This window comes from Pinus tabuliformis, chromosome 7 (genome assembly GCF_031772625.1).
Source record: "Pinus tabuliformis cultivar Carrire ecotype Pingquan chromosome 7, CPIR1, whole genome shotgun sequence".
In the NCBI taxonomy this organism is placed as follows: Eukaryota; Viridiplantae; Streptophyta; class Pinopsida; order Pinales; family Pinaceae; genus Pinus; species Pinus tabuliformis.
The window spans coordinates 475,809,996-475,825,803 of NC_142293.1; the positions used below are offsets into that span (position 1 = coordinate 475,809,996).

At 37.0% G+C, this 15,808-nt stretch overlaps 1 protein-coding gene across 1 annotated transcript; it reads left to right on the forward strand.

Annotated features, from left to right (window-relative positions):
• The first annotated feature begins 3,328 nt into the window (after window positions 1-3,328).
• LOC149248021 (uncharacterized) lies at window positions 3,329-4,183 on the forward strand. Its single transcript, XM_089447047.1, has one exon. It carries the CDS (start codon window positions 3,329-3,331, stop codon window positions 4,181-4,183), a length of 855 nt encoding a protein of 284 aa, XP_089303173.1.
• The last annotated feature ends 11,625 nt before the right edge of the window (window positions 4,184-15,808 follow it).

Below are 15,808 nucleotides of genomic sequence, written 5' to 3' on the forward strand. Positions count from 1 at the left end.
AGATATTTTCTTTGCATACATGTAAAGGTGAGGGAGTTTTTGCATGATATGAATTTGTGTACTAAAAAGACATATGCATTGTTATTAGCTAGCTTAAATCCATATTAAATTTGAATATTAAAAATTGAAAAGGATAAAATATCTATATGTGTAAGTTTTTTATCATTTACTTCCATGCTATGGATCAATTCCTTGATATTAAAATATTTACACACTAACAACTTTTATACCTCTAAATGCTTGAAAGATTTGGTTTTAAGATGGATCTTAGATTATTTTTTTTAAATGTTTTCACATACATATGTTTGTATGTAGTTATTGATTTATTTAATTTAATTTAATTTAATATTGTTTAAGATTGAGCTGAGTTGTATTTTTTTTTAATGCAATAATATGTTCATTGGTTTTTTCTTCACAACTTCTATTCATACTACATTGTAAATGTATGAAATGTTTTGCATAATATGAAATTATATTGTTATTAACTAGCTCATATTCATCTCAAACTTGAATCTATCGAGCACCTAAAGAGATCAATTTTTAAAATGTAATTTTTTTTATCATTTAATTCCATGTTATGTATTAATTCCTTTATATTAATAAAATTTACACACTAACAAACTCTATACCTCTAAATGCTTGATATATCGAGGTTTAAGATGTATGAATATTGGTTTAATATTTTTTAGATGTTGTCACATACATATCTATTTATGCATGTGATTATTTTATTTTTTTAATTTAATTTAGTGCCATCTAAGATGTAATTGACTTGTATTTTTTAAAATTTTTAATGTAGCATTATATTCATTGGTTTGTTCATACCAAATTCTATTGTAAAGGTGAATGAAATTTTGCATGATATAAACTTATATTATTATTAACTAGTGTCGATCCATCTTAAAATTGAATCTATCAATTATTTAAGGGATCAAATTTCTTTAGATGTTCTCTCTCAGCAAAACACACTACATAATATAATTTTAAGATGGGATTAATTTGTATTTTTCTAATTTTTTAATGTTGCAATATATTCATTAATTGTTTCATCACATATATTTTGCTATTCTTGATATAGTAATGCATGCACACTATTAATACTTGTAAGTTTATGTAAATTAAAAATGAAATGATGGGAATACTTTTTTTTCATGTGTAACAAGAATTAATTATTTGGATGGATTTTTGTTTATTTAATTTTTAAAAATAATTTCATTATTTTGATAAATTTTAAAAAATATATATATATTTTATTTCTTTGCTCATTTCTTAAATTTATTTTATTTTTTCACTTTCTTTGTTTTATACTTTTTACTATTTTATAATTTTGTTGTTGTTTTTTTTTTCTATTTTTTCTCTAGTATTAAAAACGCTCTAAGCTTTTTAATGATTGAGCTGCTGCGTTACGTGCGCTCCTGAACTGCGCGCCCCTGACCTCTGATTTTCTTCGACCTGGGCCTCGGCCCAGCCATGGGCCCTTCGGATCCGTCCCACGAGGATCTTGATCTGCAAAGAGCGTTCTCTGAACTGGTGAAGTCCCTCCCCCCGCAACGACCCAGACTTGTTTTCACGAAATTTGTCAAGAAACTCGATGTGCTGCAGGAAGTTCAACTGCCACCAACTATTCCTCGCATGGCAGCCCTTTCCCTTGCCGAGAAAGGATTAATCGAGCAATTTACAGGGCTTTGGCCATCGCCCAGAACAGTTCAAAGGTGGGTCGAGCGAAACTGGTCACACAAGATCCAAGGGAAAATATCCATCAGATTTTGTGGCAAAGGGTATTACACATTTCATTTTGAATCAAAGGAGGAAAAAGATCTGATATTCAGGAACGGGCCATACTTCATGGACTCAAGGGGACTCTATCTCAACAAATGGACACCTGATTTCGACCCAGAACTGGATATCCCAAGTGCCGTTCCAGTCTGGGTTCACTTACCTAACCTTCCTCTGCACTGCTGGGGGGATGATTCAGTCAAGGAAATAGGGAATGCTGTTGGCAAGTACATCGATCGCAGTGAGCCCAAGGACAAAATGCAAGCATGCGCAAGGATCTGTGTTGAAGTGGATCTAGGTCGAGGATTGCCGGAAGCGATAAAACTGAAAGTGGATGATTGGAGCCATATCCAGTAATTGGACTACGAACAGATTCCTTTTAAATGCAAGGTATGTCATGAATACGGGCATTTCGATAACAGATGCACAAAAATTGTTAATGTAGACAATGAAGAGCAGGAAGGCCATTGGGAAACAGTAAAAAAGAAGAAACCATACCTCCCCTCCAAGCCCTCTTTGGACCCTGAAATTCCTGGACCATCCAATCCGCGCCCTTCCTCCTCTTCCCCTTTACACTCAGATCTTCAACCCCCAGAACCGCCCCTTCCTCCTTCTACCAATCCCTTCGCTATCCTCTCTGAGGTAGAATCTGCCCCAGATTTCCCCTCCTCTGAGCCCCCAATCTCTCAGCATCCTCCTTCCTTCTCCTCTCAGCCCCCTCCCGATCCTCTTTCATCCAGAATCACCAGAAGCTCTTCTAAGGAACATGGAGCAGCTAGTGATGTTTCGAAAAAACAGGGACCGAGCAGAAAGTCAGCCAGGCAACAGAGGGATGAGAGCGCCCAAAAAGATATTTCTATAGGCACGCAAACCCTAATGGAATCCTTCATTCATGGACATCAGGAAAAAGAAACAAGCAGCAAAGGCCAAGAGAGGCGAGCACCTCTCCATACGCCCAATGTCTCATGATGAAAGTTCTTTCTTGGAACAGCAGGGGTTTAGGGCACCCCTCCAAGCTAGCTGCCCTCAGAGATCTAATTCACAATGAAAAACCTGAAATCATGCTAATACAGGAAACAAAACAAGATCAGCACGAGATGAAAAAAATAATAAGCCAGCAGAGGCATTTTTTTGGAAGCATAAGTGAAGCAAGAGGAGCTTCCGGAGGCATTGTAACCATATGGGACAACAACAAATGGGTTTGCAGTTCTACCAACATTCATCAAAACTGGATCAAAACCACCCTTGATAGAAGAACAGGCAGTCAAACAGTAACCATTTACAACATTTATGCTCCCAACCATTGCAGAGAAAAAGAAATCTGTTGGGACGATCTGAAGGCAAGCATAGAAGGCGAACAAAACACCAATCTCATAGTTGCAGGAGACTTCAATCCGATCCTTCACGCTAATGAAAAAGAGGAGGTACCTTCACTCCTGATCCTTCCAGAAGCCGGCTAGAAACCATCATCCAGGAGCATGATTTAGTTGATGTTATCCCCAAAAATCGCAGATACACCTGGAGTAATCGAAGGATCGGGGTTGGTAACATAATGGAACGATTAGATAGATTTCTTATCAATATAGCTTTCCTCTCCTCTTTCTCAGCGAGTTACTCTAATATTCTCAACACATTGGCCTCTGATCATTACCCTATTATGTTGACTTTGCAAAATCACTGCCCTCTTGGTCCCATCCCCTTCAAATACATCCCCCTTTGGAACCGGATATCAGCAGCTAGAGAAGTGATACAAACGACATGGATCCAACATATCGAAGGCTCTCCAAGCTTTATTTGGGAATCAAAGCTTAAAAGAGTCAAGCAGGCACTAAAAGATTGGGCTAGGGACAGTTATCAGGAACCTGAAGAGAACAAAAAGAAAGTCAAACGAGAGCTAGAAGATGTTCAGCAAAAAATAGAAGCACAAGGACTATCCCAGCACAACAAAAACCATGAAGGCAACTTATATGCACAACTAAGCCAAATTAACAGGGAGGAAGAGATAAAATGGCGCCTGAAATCTAGGCAACTTTGGCTACAAGCAGGAGATAAAGATACAGCATACTTCCACAATCAAGCTACTGTTAGAAAGCTCAGGAACACAGTAAGCATAATCTCGGACAATGAAGGAAACCGATACAACACTCAGGAAACTATAAAGGAAGCTGCCACCAAGCACTATAGGGATCTGCTAACCGAAAGTAAAGAGGAGGAAGACTATTCAGATTTGCTCCAGCATCTGCCTAAAGGGGTTACCCAGGAAATGAATAACAAGCTCAGCAAAGATATAGAGGAAGAGGAGGTCAAGGTAGCCATTTGGAGCTTGCATCCTGACAAGGCCCCAGGCCCGGATGGATTCCCCATCTGCTTCTTCAGGGAATATTGGTCATTGATAAAAAAAATCTGATAAAGATGATCCGTTCGGTGATGAAAAAAGGAAAGATAGGAGGATTCACTAACTCTACTTATCTTGCTCTCATACCTAAAGAAAACCGCCCTTCCTCCTTCTCTAGATTCCGACCCATTTCTTTATGTAACTCGTCTTATAAAATTGTCTCCAAAATCCTAGCAACGAGACTTAAACCTCTTCTTCCCTCTTTGATTTCTGAAAATCAAGGAGGCTTCCTCCCCAACAGGCATATCACTGACTCCATTCTTCTTATCCAAGAAGCCATCCACTCAAGCTTAACCAGGAAGGAAAAAGGATTTGTCTTAAAGCTGGATCTTGCAAATGCCTTCGACAGAGTGAGACAATCCTTCCTTTTTGTTGTCCTATACAAAATGGGATTTGAGTCATCCTTTATCACCATGATTGCAGCCTACATTTCTGGGCCCTGGATTTCCCCCGTGATCAATGGGAGGCCCTGTGAAGCTTTCCAATCTTCTCGGGGACTAAGACAGGGCTGCCCCCTATCACCTTACTTGTTCATCCTCATGGCCGAATCCTTCAGCCAAGCCTTAGATTACAATTGCAGAGTAGGGCTCATTACTAGAGTCAAATTTGGGAATGGAGCAAAGAATATTAACCATTCTCAGTTCGCTGACGACACCTTGCTAATTGGGGGAGCATCCACCACAATAGCAAGGCGATTCAAGAAACTCCTAGACCAATTCATGGAGTACTCCGGAGGCAAAGTCAATTAGCTCAAAAGCTGCATCTATGGATGGAACACTGCAAATCATGTTATACACAGCATTGCAAGCATATTTGGAGTCACATGCAACCTGGAATGGACCCACTTTTCCTATTTAGGTATGACTATAAGCATGGGGCCCTTGAAGGCCGAAACCTAGAATGGAATCCTTGACAAGATTAAGAGGAAAGTGCAGCAATGGGGTACAATGTGGCCGAATCCAGCAGGCAGACTAATTCTCCTTAAATCAGGTATTGCTTCACTTCCTATCTATCGATTTTCTTTATATCAAGCTCCAGCTATTTTTCATCATAAAATGGAAGTTGCTCTTAGACATTTCCTCTGGCAAGGGGGGAAAACTGATAAGAATAAGTTCAACTTAGTTAGCTAGAAAAATGTAATCCAAACCCAAGACAGAGGCAGACTCGGCATCAGATCACCAAAGCTCCTAAATCTGGCCTTTGGCGCAAAAATTATATGGAGATTGATCACAGGACCTACAGTGTGGTGGAAAAAGGTATTGGAGGTAAAATACTTGAGCTGTCCAAGACAACAACTTTTAGACTCCAACATCCCTAACAGAGAATCTACAAAAATCTGGAAACTTATCAAGAAGGCTCTTCCACTTATGCATCAAAACATCTCAAAAGTCCCTGGCAGGGGAACCAGCATTAATTTTTGAACAGACAAAATTCTGGGCCAGCAACCTCTGGGCACGAATGTAGAGGCAACTCCTGTTATAAGTTGGCTTAACAATAAAGGATTCTTCCATTTGTCTGAAATCTCAAGACGGGACTCCCTCTCCCATGCTTGGATTGGCTGGAATTTTCCGGAGCTTCCCAATGCATTAGAATCCAGTATCAACTCTTTGAAGATGCTTCTTCACAGCAAGGCTCCCATTCAAGAAGGTGAAATGGATGGGTTTCGATGGGATGCATCTGGAACAAACTACACAGTTAAAGCCGGTCATCAATACCTCTGCAATAGCATATATCAAATAGGCCTTTGGAATCATTGGAAAATAGTATGGAAAGCAAAGGCTCCTCCAAAAATAAAATTCTTCATTTGGCTCCTATTGAAAGGTAAAACTCTAACAGCTGAAAATCTAAGAAGAAGAGGTATCATTGGTCCTTCCAGATGTCTGAACTGTTGCAATTCAGAGGAAAAGATGCACCACTTATTCATAGAGTGCCCTGTTGCTGTTGGCTGTTGGGGGAAAATGGCTTTAATTGGAAATATAAATTGGGAACCCCAGCCCACTATAGCCGAGACAATATATAAATGGAGGAAAGATTGCCCCTGGAAAGAAAAAAGAAGCAATCTGGTGAAGAGAGTATGGAACACCCTCCCACTCACTCTACTCTGGCGCATTTGGCTAGCTCGAAACCATAAAGTCTTCCAGGATAAAGGCTCAAACATTCGTAAAATATGCTTCAAAGCTAAAACACTTGCACTGGAAACAATTTCAAGTAACACCACTGGCAAGATAGATGCAACAAACTACAGCATAGAGGAGCGAAAATTAATTAGTTACATCCTGGAGAACAATACCAATGCTCAGGAAACCTGCAGGAGGGAGGCTCAAGCAAAAGGAGAAGTCAGTACATGGAAACTGAGACTAAAAGAGGAGGAATTTTCCAATTGGATATACAACAGTAACATCTTCCACTTATTCTTCGATGGGGCATCCAAATCAAATCCAGGTCTGGTCGGAGCAAGAGGGCTGATCTGTAACGCCAATGGAGAATGTATTCTCCATTACGAATGGGGTCTCGGGAAGAACTCTAACAACAGAGCCGAAGCATTAGCTCTGTTCCAGGGCCTCACCCAGTTAAGTAAGCTAGGAATAAAAAAGGCGAAGGTGTTTGGGGAATCTTCTGTCATTATTCGTCTCATGGTGCACTAGAAAAATACACCAAATATCCTCCTTCAGCAAATTAACAAACACAATCGGATCCTCCATCAGGCAATGGAAGATATCAAATACTACCATATTCTCCGTAACCTGAATAAAAAAGCAGATGAGCGTGCCAACAAAGCATGTGAAAGACCCATCGGCATTCTAAGCTGTAACTCCAGCGTGTCCTTCCAACCTCTACCATGACACAATCACATCTCCTCAGCAGCAAGCATGGCATCACTGACAGAATCACTGCGATGAATCATGCGATCTGGGCCGACAACAGAACAAATTATGGTGTGAAGATTCTGAAGAGATATGAAATTCATGAAACGATCAAGAGCATTGAAAGCCCCAATACCCCTTCCGGTATACGTCCTCTCAGACCCGATCCTCGAGCTTTGTAGGATACGCTCCAGTCCTTACTGCACATATGCCATACCTCCAACGAGATAAGCATGAACCTCTCCCGCCTCCGATCAACGCACTCTCCCCTTATTTATTGTGTCCCAAATCGCCCTCTCCATCACACAGTGCTTTGTTACCTCCCCAAGCATCAGTTCTGTAAAGTCCTCTCTGTCTTGTCTTCCTTATCGATTTGTAGCGTTTCCCTCAGAAGCTATCCCAACTCCCCCCGCGTCTATCCGAACCTATGGATAGCCCCACTCTGCTCCTGTTTGACCACCATCGTCTCCACGTAAGCCCGGGCTCCCCTGTTTTTTGGTTCTCTAATTGCTGCAGGGATTCTGGACAGCAACAACACTGAAGAAAGCATGGCTCGCTCCAAGGATTGCTTCCATTGTGCGGAACTGGAGGAAGTAACGGCACAACAACGCACCTTGGAGAATCAAGTCAGGAATTTGGAGACCAGAATGGAGGATCAATACCGCACCATCAATGAGAAATACAGAGCATAGATAGATCTCTTTCTGCACATGGTAGCCTCTCTCCACGAGTAATTCAGAAATCTGTCGAACCGTTGTAGCTATGCTCAGGAATCCATAGCAATACTACAGTACATGATGGACAAAAAGAATAAGGCAGCAGCTAGTTCCTCCAGTGCAAAGCAGATAGAACCGGACCCAAATCCGGAAGAGTCCACGGCAAGGAAAATAAGCCACATAGAAATAGATTAAATATGTTATGCAGTTGTAAATTTTGGTCATTACAATATGTTAGAATCTATAGCAGCGTAGGAAGCTTTAGAGGAAAAACCAGCAGAACAAGGATCAAGGAAAGATCCCATTTTGTAATTCCTTTGATCCAAATCACCAAGAACATATTGTACTCAAGGAGAACTGACTCCTCTTTTTTCAGCCTTTAATATAGCAACCAAATTTGTCAAAAAAATAAAAAACGCTCTAAGCTTTTAAAAAATGAAATTATATAATTCATTAATATAGTGTATGATTAGTTTTTTTATAATTTTAAATTCATTTCATTTTTGGTGATCTAAATAAATGTAGCTTATTAATATCATATAATAAATAATTGATATAATTAGACAAGATTTAAAGTAGACAATGGAACGAATATAATAAAAAACCCTTTCATGTAAGTTTTACTATATAGAGATGATTAATAATTTGAAATAAATCTGCTTGAACGAAGAATTCATAAAAGTAAAATATCATACACAAAATGTATGTGTTATATTCACACTTCCACAAAGTGCCGAAGTATACCATAAAACTTTATATTCATAATTCCACAAAGTGCCAAAGTATACCATAAAACTATAAAGTGATGCGAAAAACACTTACTGCTGCGAATTAAATCCCTTGTTCGAAATAAAGTTACAGTAAAGTTTAATATTGGGAAAAGAAGCTCCAATGAATCAGATTGGACCCTTCAATAATAGCATAAACAAGGTGAGCTGCGAAGCAGCAAGTCCCTGCCAGTGTACTTAAAGTGAACACTATGTATACGCATGAACTCTACGTATATGCCACGTTGACATGCCACGTTGCCCTATCAGCGATAAAGGCAGAACCAAGGATAGCATTACCTCGCCAAGGAGTAGACGAAGCGGTTTACGCTGTGCCGGTTGCTGATCCAGATGCACGAGTAGGAGCATTTGAACTTGAACCAGTCAATATATTTAGACTATATAGCTTTTTCAAGTTTTTGACGATCCAATGGAAGCATCTGAGCCAATTCTAGTCCCGGTTAATATATAATGCAGTTTGTTTCCTAGATCGATACCGAGATCTACCAGTTGCAAAGCTGTTCCAACAGTACCGATAGAGGATATTCAAATTTATTAAAATAGATGTACAATGCCGATATAAACCAAGTTAAATTAATGCATAATATATAAGTAAACGAAAGATGAAACCAACCAGAATTTACGTTCATTATTAAAGGATTAAAAAAGAAGTCCAATGCACACTTATGTTCACATCATGCTCGATTGAAACTCCAACGATTGGTTAGCCAGTTATGCTCTTCCTTTGTAGTCTAACGCCTCAAAGCAGATCTTAAAATGTTAAAACTTTTATGAATTTCATTCGCATTCTAAATAAAAAGATGGCTACCATTTCACTTCTCCAACAAGCTCAGCAATTGAGAAAAAGTACAGACTGATAATAAGCTACCGTATCAACCAACTCCGTTCGACAACCTTATTTCACTTCAAAGACTAAGTTATAGCTATGCAAAAATAGCAGAAGATTGGAATATTAAACAGTGCCAGGCAAACTTTAAAGTTAAAGACGCTGCATAGGCTTGCAGAATAAAGGTTAAAGCAAAAAGATAGCCAATGCATGGATTAGAACCATCACAATCAGAGAGTGAGTGCCAAGTGGATCTTGTCTTTGGCAGTTGGCACAACAGAAGGCTGCGTCGTCTCTGCTACAAAGTTGACAATGCTGTGCCTCGATAAGATTGGAGGCTTCGGACCTGCTTTGAAAAATATACCTAATCATTGAAAACAAAGAGATATCATATTCAAGTCCAAGCATAAAATACAAAAGGCTAAGTTCATTAACCTATTTTGAATGTTATAGTAAATTATTTTCCCAGGTTAATGAGTATTTTGAGTGGTATAATTCAAGTAGGTTATATGTGTAATGAAGGTTCATAACCGATCCCCCAAAGGTAGTCCGATGCAATCAAAACAATGGTGAAATTTAATAAACGTACAGATTATAAATTGCTCTGTCTGTTTCCAACGACAGGTGTTGGAAGGAGAGGCACAGTGCCCATGCAGATAACGAAGGCTTCTCGTTTCTTGTATTTTTCCAGTGGAGTTGGTGGATGGTGAGACAGAATGTTGCAGAATCAGCCAGAGAGGAAGAGATGTTCAACATCATTTTAGACCTTGTAAGAAATTCTCAAGTTCTCTCTGTTTCGATAATTCTTTAATAGTAAGACTGTTGTTCAACATGGTTTCAGGCCTTGTAAGAAATTCTCCAATTCTCCTCTCTGTTCTTATAATCCTTTAAAAGTACTCATGTTGTTCAGCATGGTTTCAGACCTTGTAAGAACTTCTCAAATTGTCCTCTCTGTTTCATAATTCTTTAATAGTATTCATGTTGTTCAGCCAGGTTTCAGACCTTGTAAGAAATTCTCAAATTCTGCTCTTTGAATCTATAACTCTTTAATAGTATTAATGCTGTTCAGCACAGTTTCAGATCTTGTAAGAAATTCTCTCTCTGTTTCGATAATTCTTTAATAGTATTAATGTTGTTTCTATATTTTAATAGTATTAATGTTGTTCAACATGGTTTTTTCTTGCAGTGGCCAATCCATCGCCTGTATCGCCTGAGTTGAATGCATTTTCTGCTCGAACTTTGTTAAATGGCACTCAGCTCGCCAGGGACCCGGAAGCACCGGAAGCACCAAATACTGAGGTCTAATGCGCGTCCCGCGATCCGAACATGCTTGCAGGTGTCGCAAGTGATCATAGAGCTACATCTCCTGCAGAGATGGCAAGAAGACAACAAGATGTGCCTGCAGCTCCAGGTATATCTATAGCTCTACACACTACACTTTGAATTTATGTTTCCCGTCATTGAACGCATTGCAAAACTGCAGGTATTGCTCTGATTTTGCAGTCGAAAGAAGCTGTTTATGGTATCACTGCTCGCAATCCAGATTACGATGCGCAGAAATCAGATGGTTACATGACGCATCAAGTCCAAGATATTGGTAATACTGGTACAGCAACACCAGATTTAACTCTTCAAACTAGAGTTGATGCACTTCCTAACTACAACAGGCGAAAAGAAGCGCAAGAAAATGTATTGGATGAGCAGGATGAAACGGAGAACCACTGAATCTAGTTTTAAATCCAGGTCACCAACATTATTTACTTCAACGAAAAAATTTGCTGAATGAACAGAAATCCACATTCCACATTTTCCTGAAAGGTTGAAGACCCAGAAACAAGACATGTTGCAACTTCCATACAAATAAGGTAACTCTGATCAGAAATCACATTCCTTTATGCACCTTCATTTTCTCTTCTATTCAAAGCTAAAGCCTTAAATATAAACTATTTAAGTAAGACCTCAAACATGAACTTCATAAGGTCCCATGAAAAAAACAACATACCATGTTTTTAAGAACCATGTCCAGGCCCTCCTCAGGTGTTTTGAGGGGCAATATTGGTTTTCCCTTTTCAAAAAATAGCATTGGTGACTTTACTGGGTCAAATTTCGTGGGTGCCCACAACTTGAACATCGTAAAAAGAAAATAAATTAGGCAGTAATGGTAAAGAACCATTATGTTTCATCATCCCTCCATAACTAAATTAGGAATAAAGCAGTTTTGATTACACAAATAAATTGTGCATCCACTAAAACTACCAAACTAGAGTATACAATCATAAAGCATATCATAACAGTTGAGCTTTAGTGCATCTACTTATCACAGTAGTTAGAAATTAGAATAGCCTTGCAGTTTACTCTATGAGGCACTAAGAGGTCCAATTTACAAATGCGGTTACTTGATAAGAATTAATTTGAATAAGGCTACAGGGTTATTAACGTACATTTGGATATGTTTTCCAACAAAAAAATATTGCATTCGAAGCGTGTAAATAAGACAAAAGAAAGTTATCATATAACAACGCCGATTAAAGAAAGAAGATTGGTTTTTGAGCTTCCTGCTTGCTGGTCTCGACTCGATCAATTGAAGAGGTTGGCTGGTAAGGATTAGTAGCAGCGAAGAGTTTGGGGTGGGCTTCAAAACCGGGGAACAGCTGAACAACAATCTTGAGCTGCTTGGTCGCCCTTGCTTAAGAGGTTTAAACGAGTCCCCCAGTTGATTGAAAGAAAACTTAAGCAGCGGTCTTAAAGCTATCGAAACTCCTATAGCGGTAAGGTAATCCGAAGGATTTATGTCGCCCCATAGAGGAATCTTACAGGAATGAAATGAAATAGAGGTGTGTTCGCTAATGCCGACACATTGAGCCATGACACATTGAGCCATGCAATTATCCAGATTGACACATATGCGAGAGATGTGTCAATTATATGGCATAACATGTGTCTAATTGTTAACAAAAATATACTTTCGCATTCAAAGAAGATATGCCATAAGTTTTCTTAACATTAAATGTGCAAATTAATGCTAAGGCAAAGATAGCATTACTTCATGCAGGTGTCAAGTTGTTTTAATTACTTGTACTTCTCCCAACTTTTTCCTACCTTTTGAGTTTGTATGCCTCGGTTTGAGGCCAAATAAGAAGAAGATTTCGTTGATTGGTTAAAAGCACAAGAGACTTACGAGAAATTTAGTTAAAATAAAAAATATTGTATTGGTTGATGTGTCATTTCAAAAAACTTTACTTTAAATTAAGATATCTTTATTGATTATCGTGTCAAAGTAATGCTATAGACTAAAACCGATTACTATAATCCCTGCTAGCCCCGAAGGGGCAAAGACTAATAAGATATAAGTTCTGCAAGATGAATTTGACTGTACACCGCCACAAATGATGTGACCTCGCTTATCATCCCATGGTCTCCGGTTCTGTGAGCCTCGCACAGGTGGGGCAAGTAGACACCAGAAATTATATATCTATATGAATCAATCATGGGCTAAATTCAAGTATAAAAGCCATACATATATTCATGGTTACAGGTATGTGTCATGTAGGATATCTAGTAAGTATGATATTTTACCTCTGCTGCAATATCTAGTAAGTATAATATTTTACCTAATAATATCCCCAATTTCTATTTAGCTTCCCGCTGTCAGAGTAAAATTAATTTTCGAGACTAAAGTCTGCCTCTCTCAATTTAATTATTCCATTTTTCTGACAGAGTAATGTGAAGATCTCCTTTCGTCGAAGGTCTACCAATTTCCATCTAGCATCTCGCTGATAGAGTAAAGTATAGGTTTTCCTTTGCCCAAGGTGTCCACCAATTTCACCGAGCAGCCGTCTACCGAGGAATTTCACGGAGGAATCCTCTACCGAGGCAGAGGAGCTGCTAGTATAGTAGAGTTAAAAGTGTGAATTTGGATAAAAAAATTTCAAAACGTTTTGTAGACTCACTGTTTGAATTGTGTTTTCGATGGTGGAAATAGATTCAGCACCATCAAAAACTTTTAAGACACCTAAAAATAGATTCAGCACAATCAAAAACTTTTAAGACACTTAAAATATTGAAATTTATAACTATAAATTGAATTTACAAAAATTTTCGCTAAATTTTCCATAACTTTCCAGAAAACTCCTCCACCTTGTTAAACTGCGAGTTTGAGAGAAAGTCTCTCCCAATTTCTATTTAGCTTTCCGCTGTCAGAGTAAAATTAAAATTTTATTTTCAAGACTACGGTCTGCCTCTCTCAATTTAATTATTCCTTTTTCTGACAGAGTACTGTGAAGATCTCCCATTGCCGAAGGTCTCCACCAATTTCCACCCAGCATCCGGCTGATAGAGTAAAGTACAGGTTTTTCCTTTGCCGAAGGTCTCCACCAATTTCACGGAAGGTCTCCCGCAATTTCTATTTAGCGTCTGTAAAATTAAATTTCAAGACTGTGGTCCGCGTCTCTCAATTTAATTATTCCATTTTTATGATGCTGTGGGCAGGTTGGAATCTTTCACCCTCCCCACTACCGTAAAAGCGGAATTTATTGGTGGTCAGTCTATGCCATACAATTTACAGGCATAATAAGAAGTTAGAGTTGAGTCCTAAGAGGTTTTTTTGGTTTATAGAGTTTGGGAAAACCACTTCCGCTTGGATTTAGATTTTATTTAATGATGGATCTATTGAGGGAAAACGGACATATCATGCATTCGATCATTATCATAATAGTTTGGTGCTTTGGATGGTTGTGAGGTTTTGCATTTGGACAGGTTGCAGGTGAAGCTTTTACCAGTGCTGTTAATTTTCTAGATGTAGTACTCACATGCTTAGCCAATTAGCAATTTTCTTTACATTCATTTTACACTGTAAACATTGATATGAAAGAGTGCTAAGTATAGAAATAGTACATTATTGTAATTTATTTATATATGGTAAACAAAAATGTTATCTATTCATATATGGTACATTATTTAATATAAATAGTATATATCATTTATTCATAGATGGTATATTATTTAATAGTTAATTTATAGATAATATTTAAAAGATAATTTTTTTTTTTTAAAATGTAAAAATTAAATATGTTACATTATTTAATATAAATAATACTTCATACATTAAACCAATTCTTAAAAAAAAATAAAAATCAAATGTATTTATTATTAGTCATTTTATGATAATCATATTTAATGGTTTTAACAAATTGAATGTTTAATACAGATAATACTTCACACATTAAACTAATTCTCAAAAAAAATTAAAAATCAAATGTATTTATTATTAGTTACTTTATGATAATTATATTGAGTGGTTTTAACTAATTAAATGATTAATTCACTTCATTGAATTTCATTTTTTTATTTTATATATTATAATTGATTTATTATTATATAAGTAGTATTGAATAAAATATTGGTTTATATCTTGTTTTGTTTTATTTTTTAATTAATTTATTTAAAAAACTTTAAATATTGATTTACAATTTTATTGGTATGTTTAACTTTTTTTCATATACAAATATGTTATATTTGTATAGTTCAAAGTAATTATTATTTAATATTTATTTCCATATTTCTACCTATTTAATATAATACTTTATTTTTATTTTATATTTTTTATTAAAAAAATTATATATGAAATGGTTTTTAGTTGTGTTTTTTTTTCTCTCAAGTTAACATATTAAATTCAAATATATGTATACTTTCATATTTTTATATCTATTAATATTATCTAGATAAAAATTAATTCAAATCTTAAAATTTTCATAATAACATTTTTATACATAATTTTTTAATATATATTACTATTACTATTACTATTATTATTACCATTATTATTACCATTATTATTACTATTAGACACTTCTTTTTTTATATTTTACAATTCAAACCATTCATATTTTTAGTTTAATATTTTCTTTTTCCTTTTAAATACCACTTGCCCAAAAACCATAACTCATTTCAAAATCAAAATATTTTAACCTTATAAAAGGAAGGTACTAATTTATTGTAATGACCCCAGGATATGTAATCGTGAAAGTTTACTGTGGTAAAGACAGTAATACAGTTGTTGTTATGTTTTAAACAAAACTGTGATAAACTATTTCTTTTAATTAAAGTAATTTAAATATTTCTTGAAATGCTGGCAGCCTCTAAGAGGTGAATCTTAAAGAAAGAGATCAGTTGTGATAACTGATGGAAACTACCCTCCAAAACAGGAAAAGTCTTGACTGAGGGAGGAGGTTCTGTGCTGTGAGGACAGACAGAAGAAATTCTTTTCCAAGAACAGGAAACATAAAAGAACAGATATAAAAAATGGGTTAAGTCTGGTTAGGACCAGATAACCAGGCACAGAGAGTGCACAAATCCTGTTGAGGGCTGGAGGCCTGCAGGATGGCTCGGTGGGAGAATTTCGTCTGAAAGATGGGTCTCATGGCTGGGTGGAAGAGCATAAACAA